At 44.2% G+C, this 21,796-nt stretch overlaps 1 protein-coding gene across 3 annotated transcripts in view; it reads left to right on the top strand.

Moving 5' to 3' along the window:
• The window catches only part of Catsper2 (cation channel sperm associated 2), a 30,026-nt gene extending 11,665 nt beyond the window's left edge, over positions 1-18,361 (top strand). For 2 of the 3 annotated variants that reach the window (XM_006994040.4, XM_076568606.1), the window contains 6 exons: positions 2,164-2,342; positions 2,547-2,646; positions 2,897-2,926; positions 4,776-5,110; positions 5,454-5,621; positions 7,500-7,640. In XM_006994040.4, coding sequence (XP_006994102.1) covers positions 2,164-2,342; positions 2,547-2,646; positions 2,897-2,926; positions 4,776-5,110; positions 5,454-5,621; positions 7,500-7,531 — 844 coding nt within the window. In that variant the 3' untranslated portion in view covers positions 7,532-7,640. Of the gene's footprint in view, positions 1-2,163; positions 2,343-2,546; positions 2,647-2,896; positions 2,927-4,775; positions 5,111-5,453; positions 5,622-7,499; positions 7,641-18,242 lie in introns of those variants that run through there. The other variant, XM_042276089.2, reaches the window with a different exon arrangement.
• Positions 18,362-21,796: the final 3,435 nt, after the last annotated feature.

Raw genomic sequence — 21,796 nt, 5'->3', positions numbered from 1 at the left:
TCTAGACTCAACACACACTTCTGTTTAAAAAAAAAAAAAAATTGTAGCAGAGTGAGGTGGCTCATTCCTGTACTCTTAGCCCTTGACAGCTGAGGCAGGAGGATTGTTACCAGTTCCAGGCCATCTTGGTTGATGCAGTGAGTTCTAGACTATGCAAGGCTACATAATGAGACTTTGTCACAGAAAAAATAAGCTAAAAACCCACACAAGAATAGGGAAGAAGAAAATTTTAGGTACTTTGTTTTTATGGGCAAAAGATTTCAGGAAAGAGCAAACCCAGTGCCTTATACATGCTGTGCAAATGCTCTATGATGTAGCTTTAGTCCTTAATCTCCAAATAATTCATTTATGATTGTATACATTTACATTTTAAATGTTATTTGTATGTATTATCATTCATTATATGGGATTGCCATCCATTTATTTGTCTAGCAGTTGATATTGTTCTGAAACAATTACAGATATAATGTTAGATAGGAATGTTTGTTAAATTTCTTCTATTACATAAAAAAATAACATATACAATTTATATGGAGTAGGAGTCAGAGAGATGACTCAGTGGTTAAGAGCACTGGTTGCTCTTCCACGGGACTCAGTTTTAATTCCCAGTGCCCACACAGCAATTCATAATTATTTCTAACTCCAGTTCCAGGGGACTGAGTTCTCTCTTTTGGCATGCATGTGGTTCATGGACACACAAGCAGGGAAAACATCTATACACAGAATAAAAAAAAAAAAGCCGGGCGGTGGTGGCGCACGCCTTTAATCCCAGCACTCGGGAGGCAGAACCAGGTGGATCTCTGTGAGTTCGAGGCCAGCCTGGGCTACCAAGTGAGTCCCGGGAAAGGCGCAAAGCTACACAGAGAAACCCTGTATGGAAAAACCAAAAAAAAAAAAAAAAAAAAAAAAAAAAAAAAAAAAAAAAAAGGACCAGACCTAGAGACATGGTTCAGCAGTTAAGAGCATTGACTGCTCTTGCAGAATACCTGGGTTTGATTCCCAGCATCCACATAGTGGCTCATAACCACCTGTAATAGTTTAGGGGATCTGTCCCCTCTTCTAATCTCAGGCACCAAGCATGCATGTGGTGCACACACATACATACAGGCAAAATACTCATGTACAAATAAAGAAATTAATAGACTTGTAGATCATGAGCTTAGAAAAATGGTTTTAGTTGGTGATTTGTCTTTTAAGAGTTCAGTCAGGGCTGGCAGGACGGCTCAGTGGGTAAGGGTGCTTGCCACCAAGCTGGATAACCTGATCAAACCTGGAACCTACATGGTAGAAGGAGGGAACCAATTCTTGAAAGACATCCTTTGAGTTCCAGATCTGGGCAGTGGCATGTACATGCACACACACACACACACACACACACACACACACACACACACACACCATAAGATAATGTAAAAAATTTAAAATAAAAGAATGTAGTCAGGAGCCAGGATGGCTTTAATCCCCGCATTTGGGTGGTGGAGGCAGGTGGAGCTCTGTAAGTTGGAGGTCAGCCTGGTCTATGTATTGAGTTTTAGGACAGCACACAGAGAAACCCTGTCTTGAAAAAAAAAAATCAAAACAAAACAAGAGGCTGGAGAGATGGCTTAGTGATTAAGAACATTGGCTGCTCTACCAGAAGACCCAGGTTCAATTCTCAGCACCTACATGGCAACTAACAGCTCCCTATGACTCCAGTTCCAGTGGATCCGACACTCACACAGACACACATGCAGGCAAAACACCGATGCACATCAAAGAAATCAATAGATAATTTAAAAAACACATACAAAAGAATTTAGTTAGTATGTATTTATTGAGAAAGCAGCAGCCCCAGGACTAATAAAATATTGAGAGGATTTTCATGATAAAGGGGAACATAATAAAAAGTGATTTCAGACTGAAGAATGGTTAGCTAGAAAATATGGAATATGATAGAAAAGGAGCCAAAATCAGAGCATATTACAAAGAAATGCCCTTATGTTGCTTTAAGAATAAGAATGAAGCCAGGCACAGAGGCAGGAGTTCAACTCTGTGAGTTCAAAGCCAGCCTTGTCTGCATAGTGTTCCAGTCTAGCCTGGGCTGCATAGTGAGACTCAAAACAAAAGCCAGTTTCTGAAAGGTTTGGATCTATGCTTCTGTATATCCTCACTCTGCTTTTTTAGGGACCTACCAAATTCCCTGGTGACAGTGTTCATCCTCTTCACCTTGGACCATTGGTATGCAGTACTTCAGGACGTCTGGAAGGTGCCGGAAGCCAGCCGTGTATTTAGCAGCATCTATGTGGTCCTTTGGTTGTTGGTTGGCTCCATTATCTTTCGAAATATCATAGTAGCCATGATGGGTAAGCCTGGAGGAGGTGCAACTTGGCAAGGGGGATGGTGGGAAGAAACTGGCCGTTTGGGGTTGGTGGGCTATTGGGAGAGAACCTAGTGTAGCAAGGAAGTTTGGATATTGGAATTGTTATTTCACTTTTGTCTCCCCACTTAAGCATTCTTCTTGGTCTAGTCACTATCATTTTCCAACTCCTAATGGCCCTTTGGGGCAGTTACTAACTTTCAGAATATTAGAAACGAGCTGAGTGAGGAGATGACCCACCTGGAGGTTCAGTATAAAGCTGACATATTCAAGCGACAGATTATCCAGAGGTTAGCTTCTGTGTGTTTAAACCCAGTGTTATTTCTCAACTCATTTCCTGTTTCTTTTCCTTGGCCCTATGACCTCATTTTTGCCTAAAGTTAAGAAGTCCCCATTCTACTTTTTCTTTATAAGCAATGGGGGTTTCTCTACCCCCCTTCATTACTTAGTTTTCTTTCCTTATAGATCTGAATTGTGTATTATACATCTTCTGAGTTGTAGCTTTTTTTCTAATTTTAATTTTTTTGTTTTGTTTTATAGGAGACAAAACCTGTCCCCTGAATCAGTAAGGTAAAGTAATAGCAACATGGATGACAGGTTAGGAGTAAGTATGTGAATTGGGATGGAAATATAAGAAGGAGTAGATGGTAGAAATCATCAGTACCCCCAAAATTACTTATCCATGTCCTAACTCTTTAAAACCTATGAATGTGACTTTATTTGAAAAGGGGTCTTTGCAGATGTGGTTAATCTGAAGATCCTGAAGTGGGCTGTCCTGCGTTATTTGAGTAGGTTCTAAATTAGCAACAAAGATCCTCTAGGAAACCAGGAGAAGCCATGGCAGCAGAGAATAGGTGAACGTGTGGGGTTTGTTTTGTTTTGTTGAGACAGGGTCTCTTTGTGTAGTCCTGGCTGTCCTGGAACTTCATGGCTGGCCTCAAGCTCTTGGAAAACCTCCTGCCTCTGCCTCCGAGTGTTGGGATTAAACATATGTGCCACCGCACCTGGCTGATTATTTTGGGTTTTGTGGAGATTTTTTTCTTCTTACATTTTTTTAAAATTTTGACTTGGACATAGTAGTACATGCCTTTACCAATCATGACTGGCGATGGTTGTAGTTTTAAACAGGGTAACTAGGACATCCTCATTGAAAGAAATAATGTGAGCAAAGACTTGAAGCGATGACATGTTCGTGAGTATATCTATAGTGAGAGTGCTCGTAGCAGAGAGAAGAGCTGCTGCAAAGATCCTAAACTGGAAGCGTACCTACTGTGTTTGAGAAACAACAATGCCCATTGTAAATGGAGCAGAAAAAGAGTGACGGGAGATGAGGGCAGAGAAATAATGGGTTGGGTATCAGCTACTTCTCTGCAGCTGTGCTAAAACACCATGACCAAGGTGACTTACTGAAAGGAAGAGTTTCTTTTGGCTTATGTTTCCAGAGGGAGTGGAATAATGACAGAGGGGGCATGGCAGTGGGTAGCCAGAGCAGGAAGCTGAGAAACCACAGCATTAACTGCAAACATGAAGCAGAGAGAGTGATCTGGAAGTGGGACAAGGCTGTGAACTCTCAAAATCTGTCCCTCGTGGCATACTTTCTCCAGCAAAGCTCCACTTTCTGAAGTTTCCACAACCTTCCCAAATAGCACCACCAACCAGGCACCAAGTGTTAAAATACATGAAACTGTGGGAGACTGTAGGCAGAGTTCTTTGATGGGCTCCCCAAATGACCACACAGAGACATTATTAATTATAAATGATCAGCCGATAGCTTAGGCTTGTTACTAACTAGCCCGTTCAACTTAAATTAACCCATATTTCTTATCTATGCTCTACCACATGGTGGTACCTTCTTTCAGTGCAGCATATTCACCTCCTGCTTCCTCTGTGTCTGACTGGCGACTCTGACTTCCTTCTTCCCAGAGTTCCCTCAGTTTGGCTCTCCTGCCTAACCTCTTTCTGCCTGGCCATTGACCAATCAGTTTTTTTTTTTTATTATCAATGAAAGTAACACATCTTCACAGTGTACAAAAGGATTATTCCACAGCAGGAGGCATTGCTCATTCAAACCATCCCAGCATGGGAACATGATTCTGTAGGGATATAGGCGGTTATTGTAGGCTCTTAGAATCTTATTTATAGCAAATGGAAGCAGAGCTGAGGAATGGCATGAAGTGATTTACATTTAAAAACAGGATCTTCTGTTGGACTAGTATGGGAAGGAAGAGATCAGTTATGAAAGATACATTGGGGATGGCTGAGCTAGGAAGTTCCTAAGCCTAGAGTCTGAGAACAGTTTGGCTCTTAAAGCTGTAAATCAAAGCTTTAGGGATGGCTAGGCTCATAACCAGCATAATAAGTGGACTATTATATCTTGCAAGTATATTTGAAGCAATAAAATTTATTTCTTTATGTACAGAGAACCGAGTCAAGGAAAGCGCTCTGAAGACTTACTAGAGCCATCTAAAGGGTCTGGAGCCAGTGATGCTGAAAACACTGATGATGAGAAAAATGATACCGAGAGAAGTGATGCTGATGAAAGTGATGCTGAGAGAAGTGATGCTGAGAGAAGTGATGCTGAGGAGAGAAGTGATGCTGAGGAGAGAAGTGATGCTGATGAAAGTGATGCTGAGAAAAGAGATGCTGAAGCTAAGAAAGGGCGAAAAGAATCATCAAAATCGAAAGTCTACCCAGCCCCCGCTTCCAACTCTTTATCCTCCTACGGTTCCTCTGTAGCCGATTTTGATTTTGTTGGTAAGCAGAATGGGTCCTTCCATTTGAATCCAGGTTCGTCTTGCTTAATTCAACCACGGTCATTGTTTTGCAGCCCAGGATGACTTCAACCCTCAATTGTCCTGCCTTATGCTCCATACAACGGGAGGGCGGCTTGCATAAGACATCCATGTTGTCACCACTTCCTCCCCTCTCTCCTTTTCCCCCCCTCCCCTTTTACACTTACACTGTAGCTCAAGCTAGCTTAGAACTCACTGTGTAACACTAGCAAGCCTAGTGTCTCAACCTTCCAGGCTCTGAGATTGCAGGTGTGTACCACCACATCTGGCCTAGACATGTTTTTAAGAAGCGTTCTTCCTTACAGATAATTTGGACTGGGAGACTCTTGTGCATGAGAACCTGCCTGGGTTAATGGATATGGATCAGGACGACCGTGTTGTTTGGCCCAGAGATTCACTTTTCCGGTATTTTGAGTTACTGGAAAAGCTTCAGTATAACTTGGAGGAGCGCAAGAAGTTGCAAGAATTTGCAGGTGAGAACTTAAGGCAGTCCTGGGGTCCAGAAGTTTTAAGTATATGAAAGTGGCGCCTTAGCCTCAATTACTCCTGCTACTACTCTAAAGCAGTAATTTAGAAAAGAGCTAGAAATAACCTCCACCAGAGGGCGCTCATGTCTTACAAGATCTGAAAGCTTGAGTCTTAGGAGGCTATTACTAAATTGGTGTTGTTGAGATCAGGCCAAGGTTTTGTGTGTGAATGTACATGTGTGCATTGTGACACAGAAAAGCCATAGGAACGTATAACATTTAGGGGTCAGCAAGATGGCTCAGTGAGTACAGGTACTTGTTACCAAGCCTAATAACTGGACGGAAAGAGCCAACTTCTGAAAGTTGTCCTTAGATCTCCATGCTGTGCCATGGAGTTCAGAGCAGGATATCAAAGACTGTTTCTTTCTGTATCAAAATGTTACCTGAGGTTAGTTCTTTTCTTCCCAGTCATTCTTAGCCATATTCTGGTAGAGAGAGACAACATGGAGGAAGGAAGAAGCAGAAAGGAACTTTTTAAATTTTTGTTTTGTGAGTCAGGGTCTCACTCGTAGGTTTTTGCTTGTTTTTCGAGACAAGGTTTCTCTGTGTAGTTTTGGTGCCTGTCCTGGATCTCGCTCTGTAGGCCAGGCTGGCCTCGAACTCACAGAGATCCGCCTGGTTCTGCCTCCCGAGTGCTGGGACTAAAAGTGTGCGTCACCACTGCCGGGCAGTAGTTCTTCATTATGTTGCTATATATAACCTAGGCTGGCCTCAAATCCCAGCAATCCACTGCCTCACCTGTCCAAAACACAGCCCAAAGTTATCTGTTTATCCACCTCTTCTTTCCTTCCTTCCTCCCTCCCTCCCTCCCTCCCTCCCTCCCTCCCTCCCTTCCTTCCTTCCCTCCTTTCTTTCTTCCTCCTCCTCCTCCTCCTCCTCCTTCATCGTTTCACTATGTAGCTGTGACTGGTCTGAAACTCATTATGTAGACCAGACTGACCAGGAATTACAGAGATCTTCCTGCCTCCTCTTTCCAAGTACTGGAGTCCAGATCTTTAAAAAATTATGTTTGAAGCTTTCGTACAAGTGTACATTAGATGTTCAACATCCTACATTCCTTCTTTGCTTCCTGGCTTCCTTCCTTCCTTCCTTCCTTCCTTCCTTCCTTCCTTCCTTCCTTTCCTTTTGTTTTTTTGAGACAGAGTTTTTCTGTATAACACCTCTGGCTATACTGGAACTCACTCTGTAGAGGCTGTCCTCAACCTCACAGAGATCCACCTGCCTCTGCCTCCTGAGTGCTGGGATTAAAGGCGTGCACCACCACTGCCCGGCTTTCCCCGGCATTTCTAACCTTTCCTTTCTTACCCTTCCTGCTACCCCATCCCCCCTTTAGCATGTATTTACTTACTGTGGAGGAGTGTGTGCATGCAGTGCGCGGGCAGAGGACAACTTCTGAGAGGCACTTCTCTCCTTCTATTGTATGGGTTCTGAGAACTGAACTTGGACAGTCAGGCTGGGCAGCAAGTGTCTTTATCTGATGAGCTACCCTGCTGTCTCTGCCAGTTCTCTTTGTCCCCTAAGTAGTTACATCTGAGCTTTATTTCATTTCATATATACATGTATGATCTTATGTATCTATATAAAATCTAGGAACCACAAGTGGAGGAAATAAATGGTATTTTACTTTCAAAGTTGTTCCAAGACTGCAGAGCTCAGACCTTGACGAACTTGTTTATGGTAAAGAAAAGGTAGGTTTAGGTATCCTAGAGCAAATATCAGTTGAGATTTATGTGGGAATCTAGAACCCAGGAAGCAAGGCCTTTGGCAAACATAAATGTGTTCCCGCATCCTTAGCTGCTGGCCTCACAGTCTGTCTCTTTACAGTCCAGGCCCTGATGAGTTTTGAAGACAAGTAGAGGTCCAATGGATGGCAGGCGTGTCTTTGGACCCAGCAAAAGCTAATGAAGGGAATAGTTGGAAATAGAGAATTCAAAATATAAATATCTAATAAATACTGCTAATGAACATTTCTGGTAAGTTAATTAAATATTTTTGTGAGATGTAGATGATACAAAAAGGCAAAAGTTCCTTCAGAGGCCATTGGAGCCTGGGCTTCTTCCTGGCCCACCAGCCTGTCCCCGGTCCCTGCTGGGACTCTTCATGACTGTACCGTTCTAGCTCCTGTTCTTCTTCTAACTTCTACTTCCTAGTAAGAACTCAAATCTCACTTTATTTTGGCTAGTCTGTGTAAGCTTCTATGTGGAATAACTAAATCCTCAGAGACATTGGTGTAGCTACTCGAGAAGTAATGTTTCCATTGTCCGCTCTGCTAATACCGTTCCTCTTGTGCACCATTAGCTTTCTTTCTCAGTGCTAGGACAGGACCCAGGGCTTCACACATGGTCGGCCTGGGCTTTGCCAGTCACTTACACCCAGGGCTTCACACATGGTCGGCCTGGGCTTTGCCAGTCACTTACATCTCTAGCTTCCTTTTTATTGACTTTATTTCAGTCCCAGAATCAGCCAACAATCCAGACCAAATGGTCCAGAATGTTCCCGTGCACCATTAGCTTCAGCCACATGTTATTCATACCATTTCTGGAGAAAGATAATGCATTTCTTCATCACCCTTGTCATAGACCAGGGAAGTTTTCATGTCAGTTTATGTTCCACGGTTTGTAGGACCTCAGAAGTGATCTATTTCCCATCAAGGCAGAGACACCTTTTTTGTTTGTTTGTTTGTTTGTTTGTTTATGTGTGATGCCAGAGATCAACCCCATATTCTCATGATCCTGCCACTGTTCTATAACCCAGCAGGAAGCCTTTTATAACATCACGGAAGAAGTGACTATCAAGTGGTGGTTGGTGATGGACTATCTGAAGGTATCCATTCCGTTATGGAAGGACTCAAGTCTTTTGGGTAGGTTTTTGGAGATAGGGTCTCTGGTTTCACCCCAGGCTGGCCCCAAACTTACTATGCAGTACAGGCTGGCCTTGAACTCCTGCCTCTTAGGTCATAGGGTTACATGCCCAGCATATGACTTATTTCTTTGAAAATGCTTATTATTAAAAATTCTATCAACCTTGGCTGAGGAGATGGTTCAGTGGTAAAGAGCATTTATTACTCTTGTAGAGGACCCAGGTTCAGTTCCCAGTACCCTCATGGTAGCTCACAACTTCCTGTAACTCCAGGTCCAGGGATCTGACACCTTCTTCTGCTCTTCTCAGGCACTACATGCACATGGTGCACAAGCAGATGCACATAGACATGCAAACCACACGTGCACATAAAATCAATAAACATTTAAAAATTCTGTTCCCTGTTGAGTGCTTGATCTATGTATAAACAATGTAACGTGTGTGTGTGTGTGTGTGTGTGTGTGTGTGTGTGTGTGTGTGTGCTACACGATACACTCTGTATCTGGAGTATGTATGTATATAAAACAACCCGATGTGTAAGACAAACTCCCACTTTAAATGACTTTTTTTGGGGGGGAGGGTAGATTTTCAAGACAGGGTTTCTCTGTGCAGTCCTGGCTGTCCTGAATTCCCTTTGTAGACCAGGCTGGCCTCGAACTCACAGAGATCCGCCTGCCTCTGCCTCCTGAGTGCTGGGATTAAAGGTGTGTGCCACCACTGCCCGGCCCATTTTAATTTTTTTAATTGAAAACTTCTTTTTCTTTGAGACAGAGTTTCACTCCATAGTCCATGCTGGACTAGAACTTTTTATGTAGTCCAGACTGGCTTGAGCTCTGTGGATAGTTAGACCTTGTCTCAAAAACAAGCATAGTGGTGAGATGGCTTGGTTGATAAGGTGCTTGTCAGTGAATTATAAGGATGTAAGGTCCTTATGAGCTCAGGTTCTAACACCCACACAGGAGCCAGGCATGGCAACGTGTCTACTGCTCTAGTTCTGGGATGCAGAGACAGGAAATCCCAGGACTCACTTGCCAGCCACTCTTGCCAAAACAGAGTTCCAGGTTCAATTAGTGTCCTTGTCTAAAAAATAAATAAATAAATAAATTAGGTGGAGAGTGATAGAGGAACACATCTGATGTTGACTTCTGGCCTCCACACATCTCTGTGTGAGTCTATTCCTGTACACATATAAACACACATGCATACAGCATTTCTACCAACCCACCCCCGCAAATAAAACAAATACCAAAAATAAGATACAGCCCTGAATGGTATACTTTAAAATGTTTTATGTTATATGATTTATCTGTCCAAACAATATATACAAAGGTTTTCTTTTTTATTAGATTTATTTATTTTTTCATTTACTTTGTATATGTCTCTATATGTGAATACCAGAAAGCGTGAGTGGAGGTGGGATTTGAACTCGGTTATTAGATTTCATAGCTGAGCCATCTTACCAGGAGGATTTCTTGAAATCAAGAACAACGCAGTTGGACAAGTGCATCTTTGTAATCTCAGTACTTCGAGGTAGGGGTGGGGATCAAGAGTTAAAGGTTGAGCCAAGGACTGGCTCAGCCAGTTTTTACCTGTATTTCTGGTGCTTTATTGCTTTTTAGAGATCATCATCTGAGAACTAAGCGGAGATGGCTGAATTTGTAATTCTCCTGCTTGGGTGACTGGGTGACTTATATGGACTAAGGGCATCTTCTTTGTCTTTTGTTATCTATCATTCTGCTTCGAAGAACTGGAATTACAGGCATATGACAAAATACTCAGCTTGAATAAGCATTTGTTTGTTTGTTTGTTTTTTGTTTTTGTTTTTGTTTTTTTGAGACAGGGTTTCTCTGTGTAGCTTTGCGCCTTTCCTGGAACTCACTCTGTAGTCCAGGCTGGCCTCGAACTCACAGAGATCTGCCTGGCTCTGCCTCCTGAGTGCTGGGATTAAAGGTGTGCACCACCACCTCCTGGCCCTGTTTTTTGTTTTTCAAGACAGGGTTTCTCTTTGTAGCTCTACCTGTCCTGGAACTTGCTTTGTAGTCCAGGCTGGCCTCAAACTCACAGAGATCCTCCTGCCTCTGCCTCCCAAGTGCCAGGATTAAAGGCCTGTACCACTTTAAGATTTCTTCCAGAAAAAAAAAACCATAATAGAATTTTTAAATTTTTTTAAAAGATTTATTTTATTTATTTTTAAGATTTATTTATTACATCTACAGTCTGCATATATTCCTGAACGACAGAAGAAGGCACCAGATCTCATTACAGATGGTTATGAGCCACCATGTGGGTGCTGGGAACTGAACTCAGGACCTCTGGATGAGCTGTCAGTGCTCTTAACCTCTGAGCCATCTCTCCAGCCCGAATTTTTAAATTTTTATTTATTTGTTTGTGAGTGTTTTTTCATGTACATGCCTTTTGTCCATTGGGGTCAGAAGAGGGCATCAGATTCTCTGAACTGGAGATATAGACAGCTTTGAGCTTCCATTGAGGTGCTGGGAATTGAACCTAGGTCTTCCGGAAGAACAGCCAACACTGTAATTGCTAAGCCACTGCTCCAGTCTCGTGTTAGAATTCTTTGTTTGTTTGTTTTATTTTTCTGAGACAGGTCTCTCTATGTACTCTTGGCTGTCCAGGATCTTGCTCTGTAGACCAGGTTGGCATCACACTCACAGAGCTCCTGCTGTCTCTACCTCCTGGGTTTGGGATGTGCCACCACACGAGGCTTCCATGATAGAAATCGTAAACCCCTGTAATGTGAGCCGGAAATCAGTGGAGTAGGAGCTGGGCTGTGGTGGCCCGCTGTTTCTCTCCCTCTCTTACAAGAGGACCAACTGAAGCCTCTTCTCCCATCTTCTGTCCCTCACTACTTTGGGTTTGTTTATTTGTTTGGTTGGTTGCTTGAGACAGTGTAGCCCCGATGAGCCTTGAACTCCAGATCCTCCTGCTTCAGTCTGCCAAGTGCTGAGAATACAGGCTTGCTCCACCAGAAGTCTCTGCGGCTTCACCCCTTCCTTCCACGTCTCATACAGATGTCTCTGTTGCTCAAATAGAACAAAAGAAGGAAAGTCATCCTCGGAATAGATCCCAGATAGTCTAAGTAACAAACTTCAAAGCTGTCAGAAAACAGGGTGAAAGGCATGTACCACCATGGCTTGGCTCTTTAAACGATCTTTAATTAGTTTGGTCTAACTTTAAAAGGTTATTGATAAGCCAGGCATGGTGGTGCATGCTTTTAATCCAGCACTCAGGAGGCAATCTCTCTCTGTGAGTTTGAAGCCAGTCTGCTCTACATAGTGAGTTCTAGGACACCCAGGCTGTATAGGGAGGCCTGTCTTAAAAAAGAAAAAGAGGGCTGGAGAGATGGCTCAGAGGTTAAGAGCACTGGCTGTTCTTTCTGAGGTCCTGAGTTCAATTCCCAGCAACCACATGGTGGCTTACAACCATCTGTAATGAGGTCTGGTGCCCTCTTCTGGTCTGCAGGTATACATGCAGGCAGAACTTTGTATACATAATAAATAAATAAATATTATTTTTTTAGAGTATTTTTTAAAGATTTAAAAATTTGTAAATAGCTGGGCGGTGGTGGCACATATCTTTAATGCCAGCATTTGAGTGGAAGAGACAGGTGGATCTCTGTGAGTTGGAGGCCAGCTTGGTCTACAAAGTGAGTTCCAGGACAGGCTCTAAAAAGCTACACAGAGAAACCGTGTCTCAAAAAACAGAAATGAAAACAAAATATTAAAAAAAATTATTTGTATGTACCTTTGTATGGGTGTGTGCGTATGAGTGCAGGTGCCTACAGAGGCCAGAGCTAGAGTTACAGGAAATTATGACCTGCTGGACATGGGAAAATGAGCTCTGACAGTTGGAGCCATCTTACTAGCCCCTTTATTTACTTGCTGACCATGTTATATACATATGAACTGTGTCTTGATCACACCCATCTCCAGTTCTCCCGTCACCCCGGACACATCCTACACCCTCCTCCTCCTCCTCCTCCCGCTCTCAGGCCCTGGCGTCTCGTGATGGTTTTAAACCCATCGAGTCCAACTAGTGCTGCTGTTGCAGTTTTGCCTCATCCTGCTGGCTTGGCCTTGTGTGGATCTTGTCCAGGTTACCATAGCTGCAGTGGGTCCGCAGGGCAACGGCCGTGTGCAGTCCAAAAGAAAGCGCTTCTGGCACTGCTCCACATCTTCTGGCTCCTAACAGCTTTCCACCCCACTTTCCGTGTCCTGCGCCCTGTGTCGGGAGGTCGATATGGGTCCCATTTAGGGCTGAGCGCTCAACAGGCACCTAATCTCAGCCTTTTGACCATTTGTGAGTCTCTGCTTTGCTGCCCGCTGACGAGTGAGGCTTCTCTAGCCAGGGTTGAGAACGGCACTAACCTGTGGGTATAAACACAAATATTACAGGGCAGATTGGCATCATGTCCATTTAGCAAAACAGTGGTAAGTTCTGCCCTAAGGCCTATGACCTCCCAAGTCATGGAATTTTGACCATGTTTATAGTATTAGACATGAATTTCCTCCAGTGGACCAGTGTTTATATTCCATCAGAAAGTAGTTGGTTACCTCTATAACTTTCATGCCACTATTATACCAGTGGGTACATCTTGCCTGGCAAATCAATATCATAGCATGCAGGATCCAGTGCTGGGTAAGACCATTTATGTCTTTGATCCCCAGTAACCTTTATACCACCTTCTTATACCATGAAAGCTAACCATCAGGAAGGAAGTTTGCAGGTCAATTTCAACTTGATTTTTCTGTTCTGCAACCCAAGTATATTATGTCTTCAGCAATTGTTTGTTTGAGACAGGGTCTTATTATGTAGCCTGGGTGGCCTGGAGCTCACTATGTAGACCAGGCTGGCCTTGAATGCATGGAGATCTCCCTACTTTAGCCTTGTGAGAGCTGGGATTAAAGATACACACCAGCACACCCCACACCCCGCCCCAGTTGGGTCTGGGTCTTACCATTATTTATTGTTGTCGTTTACGTGTGCAAATGTGTGTGTGCATGTGCATACATGCCCCAGTGCAGTGTGGAGGTCAAAGGACAATTTTCTGGAACCAGTTCTTCTAGTGTGGATTCTGGGGATTGAACTCAGGTCTTCAGTTGTGCAGAGCAAGCTCTTTTACTGAACGAGCTTCCCTGCCTGGTCTTCTTGCATTGTTTCAACTACCATGTGATGAATGCTCTTGACTTCCATTTTCTTGCCAGACCTCTTAGTAACTCCAGGGGAAAGTCAACTGCCTGCTAAACATCTGCACTCGGGTACATAATTTGTAGTATGTCCCATACCGAGCTTAATTACTACTGTTCCTTCGAACTTTCCCCTTCCTCTTCGCTCCTGCTCTTTCTAGTGCTTCTCGGGATCAAACCCAGAGCTTTGCGTGGCTCTGCTGGTGCTCTACCATCGAGACACATCCTTAGCCACTTGTCGCCTTTCTAATCCGGGGAAAGTGCCAAATGTTTCCCTGGCTTGGAGGAATCCGCAGTAACCTCTCCCTGCTTAGCTCTGGAGGTCTTTCACAGAAGATCTTTTATTTGCAAAAGAAAACACTGATCTTGAGCTGGGGGTGTGACTCAGAATATATTGCTCACCTAACATGTGCACAGCCTGGGTTCTCTTCCCAGGAAGAAAACTAGAACCCCATGTGGTGCTACATGCTGGTAATCTTGTAATGTTGCCACTACTAGGATCAGACTAGCTCAAGGCAAATTCTCTTTTTTCCTTCTCCCTCTTTTTAAAAAATCACATTTATTGCTGGGCATGGTAGCACATGCCTTTAATTCCAGCACTGGGGAGGCAGAGGCAGGCATTTCAAGGCCAGCCTGGTCTAAATAGCAAGTTCCAGGATAGCTAGGACTGTCTCAAAAATAAACAGTAAATAAAAAGATTACATTTATTTCTTTATTGCATGTGTGTATATCCTTATGTGCATGTTGAGGTCAGAGGACATCATAAAGGAACCAGCTCTCTCCCTTACCAAGTGACATCTGAGGATCCAACTCTGCCATTGGACTCTGTGGCAAGCACCTTTACCTTCTGAGACATTTTGCTGTCCCCTCCTTTTTTTTTTTTTTTTTTTTTTTTTTGAGACAAGTTCTATGTTGCCTGGTCTGGAATTCCCTACATTCATAGAGTGGGCTAGCCTTAAACTCACAGAGATCCACCCAGCTCTGCCTCCTGAGTTCTGTGATTTAAAGGCATTTGCCACTATGTCCACCTCTCTTTTCAACAAACAAATAAACAAGAGCAGGGGCCTGAAGAGATGGCTCAGTGGTTGAGAGCATCTACTGTTCTTGCACAGAACCCAAGTTAGGTTCCTAGCACCAGGCCAGGCAGCTCACAACCGCATGCAGTTCTAGCTCCAGGGAGTCTAACACCTTCTTCTGGCCTACGTAGACATCTGCACTCATGTGCACATTGCTACTTTAAAAGTTTAAAAAGCAATAAAGGAAGTTCTCAAGTAGCCCAGGCTGGCCTCAAACTCACTATGTATGAGAATGATGCTAAACTCTGATCCTCCAGCCTCAACCTCCAAGTGTAAGAATTTTAAGCAGGGCCATCATGCTTAGCTCTCTCTTTTAGCGCTCTTCTTTGCGGGGAGGGGGGGGGAGGAGAGACAGGGTTTCTCTGTGTAGCTTTGCGCCTTTCCTGGAACTCACTTGGTAGCCCAGGCTGGCCTCGAACTCACAGATATCCGCCTGGCTCTGCCTCCCGAGTGCTGGAATTAAAGTCGTGCGCCACCACCGCCCGGCCTGCTTAGCTCTTTTTAATAAAAAAAACTACATTTATTTCTTTATTTTGTGTGGAAGTGGCACTGGTGTACCACAGTGCATGTGTGGAGGTCAGAGGACAGCTTGCATGAGTGACTTTTTTCTTCCATCTCTGTCAGCCTCACAGACTGAATTCAGGTCACCAGGCTTGACAGCAGTCTTTGCCCACTGAGCCATTTCATCATCTCTTTTAATTTTTGAGACAGGGCCACATGTAGCTCAGGCTAGCCTCAAACTAGCTGTATAGCCAAGGATGCCTTTGAACTCTTGGTCCTTCTGCCTTTGCCTCCCAGGTGCTGGGATTCCATGTCTGTACCACTACACTGCTTGCTTCTGCTTTACACATACTTTATAGATAAGTGACCTCTAGATATTTATGGTCATCCAATAGAAGTGATAGAAAGGGACATAGACTTCAGAGGTATAACATCAAAATACAAGGATGATATGTAAAATGTGCGTATGTATAAAGATTTATTAAATCAGCTTACATTGAAATACAGCATTGCCTCACACCTGCGAGGCTGAGCATTTGACAGTTGCTTGACCCTTGAGGCTGGATGCCCAGCAGTTGTAGTAGTCCCACAGTGGGTGTCTCTCACTAGAGAGGCCCAGAACCACCTCAGCACTCCCAGTCTGGTGCTAAAAACCTGGAAATTTCTGGAGAGCTGCTGGTCCTCAGTCAGTGATGGGAACTTGAAGTAGCTGCTTCTGATCTGAGCAAAGGTCTGGGTGCTCTTCCATTTGGTGTGGGTCTTCCCACATCTCTTAAGGCTATCAGGACAATTCCTCAGGTACAGCTCCCTACTCAGGTCATCCTAATGTGTGGCAACTTGACATTAAAACCAGATGTCACCCCACAAAAGTGCTGACAGTGTTGACTTGAAGGTTTGTATTACCTTTCTGATTGCTCTGATCCAGGAAGCAGAGAGGAATTTGTGCTGAGGCTTAGCTTGCTGTTTCCTTTTTATGCATCCAAGAACCTAGTTCATGGAACAGTATCACCCCCATTTACAGTGGGTCTTCCCAACCCAGGGATCTGATCTAGATAACCTCCACAACATAACATGCCCAGAGACTTGTATCTCCGGGGATCTTGTCAAGCTAACAACCAAATTAACCATCACAGGGTTCAAATAAATATAGTAGGGTCAGTGAGATGGCTCAGTAGATAAACATACCTGCTGCTAAATCCAATAAAACCCGAGTTTGAGCTGGGTGGCGGTGGCGCACACCTCTAATCCCAGCACTCAGGAGGCAGAGCTAGGTGGATCTCTGTGAGTTTGAGGCCAGCCTGGGCTACAGAGTGAGTTTCAGGAAAGGCGCAAAGCTACACAGAGAAACCCTGTCTCGAAAAACAAAATACAAACAAACAAAAAACAAAACAAAACAAAAAACCTGAGTTTGATCCCAGGGACCCACAGGGTAGAAGGAGACTGACTCCCAAAAGTCACCTTCTGACCTCTATAGGTGCACCATGGCTCAAGCGCCCTACTCCCACAAAAAGAATGAAAATGTAATTTTTTTAAAAAAATAATTTTATTTATTTTTATTTTATGTACATTGGTCTTTTGCCTGCATGTGTGTCTGTATGAGGGTGTTGGATTCTGGAGTTACAGACAGTTGTGAGCTGCCATGTGGGTGCTGAGAATCGAACCTGGGTCCTCTGGAAGAGCAGTCAGTGCTCTTAACTGCTGAGCCATCTCTCCAGACCTGTAATTTTTTTTTTTTTTTTAAGTTAAAAAAAGTAGAGGACTCAGTTAATGTACCAGTACAGGACTTGCACTTAATGAGAATCAACCATAAAGGCGGTGGGGTAATTTTGAGCCTCAGGTTGCTCTGATCTCCTGACACAGTTTCTGTTTGCCTCAGCAGGGTAGAGATTGTTAAGGCATTGGCAAACACTTAAATTAACTGGTTAGGCACAATCTGCCGGACAGAATGAATCGCCTGAGCTCCTCTGACCGCAAAGGATCTGGAAAATGTGAGGAATGCTTGGTTATCCAGGAAACACTAAACAGTTCAGTTACAAAGGACAAAGCAACAGGGAGAGACAATTGCAGCTTACAAAGGTTGGCGGTCGGTCTTGTCAGGCAGGGGTCACCTTGTAGGAGGTTTTGTCCAGTGAGCTTTCAGAGTTCTCAACTCCTTTGTCTGCCTATCCAACATAACGCCACATCACAGTATTCCAGTGCTCCACCCCACATCACAGTATTCCAATGTTCCACCCCACATCACAGTATTCCAGTGCTCCGCCCCACATCACAGTATTCCAGTGCTCCGCCCCACATCACAGTATTCCAGTGTTCCACCCCACATCATACTATTCCAGTGTTCCACCCCACATCACAGTATTCCAGTGTTCCATCCCACATCACAGTATTCCAGTGCTCCACCCCACATCACAGTATTCCAGTGCTCCGCCCCACATCACAAGTATTCCAGTGCTCCACCCAGGCTCGTTAATTTCAGTTTAGCAGGACACAATTCTGGTTTTGCTCTGAACCTTATAATTTTAGTTTGCTTGTTCTATTTTTTATTTTGATTACTTGTAGGTTGAGATTTGTCTTATTATTGGTGGATCTTGCTAACCTGTAAGCGTTAATCAACACAGCCAGCCTCATACACTTCTCCAACCCTTAGGTCAGCCTGAATCCTTCGCAGAAGGATTATCTGCTGTTTACTACATCATGTGGACTGCCAAGCAGTGTCTCATTCTGGTCATCTATTATTTTGATATCTGATTAGTTAGGTGATGTTGTCTAGATGTTTCCTCTGGGGTTTGAAGCATTCCACCTTCAGGAAGCTCCTTAAGCAGGAACGTAAACAACTCAACACATCTTCAGAAAGCCCCTTGAACTGACCAGATTCACCAGGCCTCTCCTTCCCAAGGTAAGCACTAAAAGATGAGAGTACCTTCCAGATTCAGGAAGCTGAGCTGTATGAAGACCCTCAGACCAGACCAGCTGCCTGGAAGATGCTTACACCAACTGAGGCACCTGGAAAGGACACTCTCCAGCCTGTTGAACTGCCTTCAGGGGTGCAGTGTGCCCCAGGTTCCCATCTTTGTGAACTGCCACCCATGACGGGGTGGGCTTTGGTGATGCACTTCTCTTTGAGTCATTTCTGCCCCTGTAAAGTAACCCCTCACCCATGTTCCTTTAAGTATCCCTAATAAAACTGACTGGTTAACCAAGTTGGACTTTGGTGGTACCTGAAAGTGTGATAGCTCTGAGGGGGAAAGGTTTTCCTGAAGCAGGTTTCACAGCTCTGAAGGGAAGGTTTCTCCAATGGAAGTGTTACACACAGCTCTGAGGGGGAAGGTTTTCCTGAAGCAGGCGTCACAGCTCTGAAGGGAAAGGTATCCTGACAGCTGAGAGCTAAGGAATACCACAAAGTCACACCGCACAACAAACCTCACACAAGAGATTTATTGGGAGAGACACAAGAGGGCGGCTGCCTCGGCTCCAGTGAGAAGCAGCAAGGAATTGAACAGGAGGCAGGCTCTGTAAGGGGTCGTGGTGGTGGGAACAGGAGGCAGGCTCTGTAAGGGGTTGTGGTGGCGTTTCCAGGAATTGACCTGAGAACTGGAGGGATTTTGCGGCCTGGTCAGACAGAAGCAGGGGGGAGGCTTATATGGGATTTAGAGTAGGGGAAGCTTCCCAGGGTAGAGATTTCCAGGTGAAGACTGGTAAGATTTCAAGTCCTAAGCTTGAAGTGAGCCCAGGGATTGGTGGGATTTGGTGTTCAGGGATTAGTGAGTTTGGGTAAGTTTTTTCACCTGGAAGTGGGCTCGGACCTTTCACCCTACAGAATCTGTGTTTTGGTCTTTTATGGGTTACCAGTCTGCGTTGAGTAGATGTGTGTGTTGCATCTCCATAGGAAAAGTTTTGTCACACCATAGGTGAGGCCTCATTCCCATCCCTAACTGTGCAGCATACTTTATACAGCCAGCTCGTTGTATTCATGAATTTCATATCTGCATATTCAACCAACCATGAGTTGAAAAAGTTTTTAAATTATTTATGTATGTATGTAATTATGTGTGTCTATACATATGTATCTGGATGCATTCAGAGGCCAGAAGATGGCTGTGTCAGGTTCCCCAGAGCTGGAGTTACAGGTCATTGTAAGCTGCTTGGCATGGATGTTGGGAAGCAAACTTGGGGTCTCCAGAAGGACAGTGTGTTATCTCCCAAAATCTTTTAATTGCATCTGTACTGAATATATATAGACTTTTTTGGGTAATTATTCCACAACAGACAATATAAGAACTATTTGTATAACTTTTACTTTGTTTTGGGTATTATAGATAATCAAGACATGATTTATATACATATACAGGAGGATATGTATAAAAAGTAAATACTACTACACTTTATATTAGGGTCTTTAGCATAGACATATTTTGGAGCCCTTGGGGATTCTGGAATAACATGAGGTGACTATTTGTTCTAAAGGTCTTTCAATCGAGACACTGCGTCAGGCTCTGCTTCTGCCTCCAAGTCTGGGATTGCAGACATGCACAGCTGTGCCTGGCAGAGTGTGCATCTATGAGTAGTTGTAGACACAGGTTAGAAACTTCCCAGGACACAGAGCTAGTAAATCTGCAAACAGGAGTTAAACTTCAGCCATCTTAGTTTTTGCTATCCTGTACACGGAAAAGGGGAGAATACATGTATTTTAATTGGTTACAGAATCAAAGGCAGAAATCCAGGAGCATTGCAGGATGGGCTGAACCCAGCAGCGACTTTGGGCAACCCAGACCATCTTCTGATTGTCTTCTGACTGGATGAGGAACCCTTGGTGGGCAGAGGGGAAAATATTGGCAAATGATATATTAGATGATTTAACTTCCCAACTTTTAACAGGCTTTGGAAATATGCAACTCTTTGGTGGCATGAACTAGCTCATTTCATTTCCTTGGGCCTCAATTTCCCTGTCTATAAAATGTTTTATACAAATTGTTTTTATTAGCATATTAATTGTATGTAATAATAGGTTTCATTATGACACTTTCATACATGTACCTAATATATTTCGGTCATACCCTCTGTTACCATCACTGACACACACACACACACACATTCCTATTAATCTCTTTCTTCTTCCCAACTAGTCCCCCCCTACTTCGTGTCTTTTGTGGTGGTTGTTACATTTTGTGGTTGTTGAGTTTCATCAGTGTCGTTTATCAGATCATAGGTGAAGGTGTGTTTACAGAACCTTATGCACGGTAGAAAATATCTCTTCTTCCCTCATCAACCATTAACTGTTTTTAAATCTTCAGGGGGTGGGAACTCCTCACTTTTTCCATGACAGAGTGTTGACAGGTCCAATCTTGTGCAGTAATTGTAGGACTTAAAACAAAAACAAACAAACAAACAACCCTTGTTCTCTCTCTCTCTCTCTCTCTCTCTCTCTCTCTCTCTCTCTCTCTCTCTCTCTGTGTGGTGTGTGTGTGTGTGTGTGTGTGTGTGTGTGTGTGTGCTCGCGCAGCAGTAGAGAACACTTGTGGAAGTTAGTTCTCTCTTCCCATCATGTAGATTCAGGGGATCGAACTCAGGTCACCAGTCTCAGCAGCAGACATTTTACCCACTGAACCCTCTTGTGAGCCCGTGGGTTTGGGGAAGAGAATGGGAAAGGATTTTAAGGAAAGAACAGGGGAAAGGTTTGAGACGAGCCTCACTATAAATTGCAATTTAGAACTAGTCAAGTAAAGACCCGTGAGGACATAGAAAAGATGGCGCCGCTTCTCTGGTAAAACACCAAAGAGCAGATTACACTAGGCACCAGGAAGGCCTGGTGGCCCCAGGGGTTCACTTATGGATGCCTGAGTGAAGAATGGTGTCTGCTGAGGTTTAATAGCCTAGAAACAGTGTCCAGGTCAGGGCTGGCTCCAATGCTCTGGAGCTCATGAAGGCAGAGCAGAAGACAGGAGTGATTCTCTAACTAAGCTGGACTGTCTTTCTCTGAAGATCAATCCCGGGTACCTGGAGAAGGCTTGTCTTTTTCCTGCCCACCAAGGAGGCTGAGTTGACTGACTTTCCTGTAGGAATTCCTCAAAGTTTCACCTTTGAAGATCATGCTGGTGCAGAAGCTGACTCATACTGGCTGGCAGAGACCTGGTTCAGCCCACTCACACTGCCTGGCAGACCTGCTTCAGTCCACTCACACTGGATGGCAGACCTGCTTCAGCCCACTCACACTGCCTGGCAGACCTGCTTCAGTCCACTCACACTGGATGGCAGACCTGCTTCAGCCCACTCACACTGCCTGGCAGACCTGCTTCAGTCCACTCACACTGGATGGCAGACCTGCTTCAGCCCGCTCACACTGGCTGGCAGACCTGGTTCAGCCCGCTCACACTTCCCAGGTGTGTCTACATTTGCGTCAAACTGGAAAAAACTAGCAGAGCTCAGCCTTGCTGAGGTTTAGGCAGCAACCCAGAACCATAGCTAGGGCGACCTCATCCTTGCC

This window comes from Peromyscus maniculatus, chromosome 4 (genome assembly GCF_049852395.1).
Source record: "Peromyscus maniculatus bairdii isolate BWxNUB_F1_BW_parent chromosome 4, HU_Pman_BW_mat_3.1, whole genome shotgun sequence".
Taxonomy (NCBI): Eukaryota; Metazoa; Chordata; class Mammalia; order Rodentia; family Cricetidae; genus Peromyscus; species Peromyscus maniculatus.
This window is presented reverse-complemented; position numbering and strand designations above follow the sequence as displayed.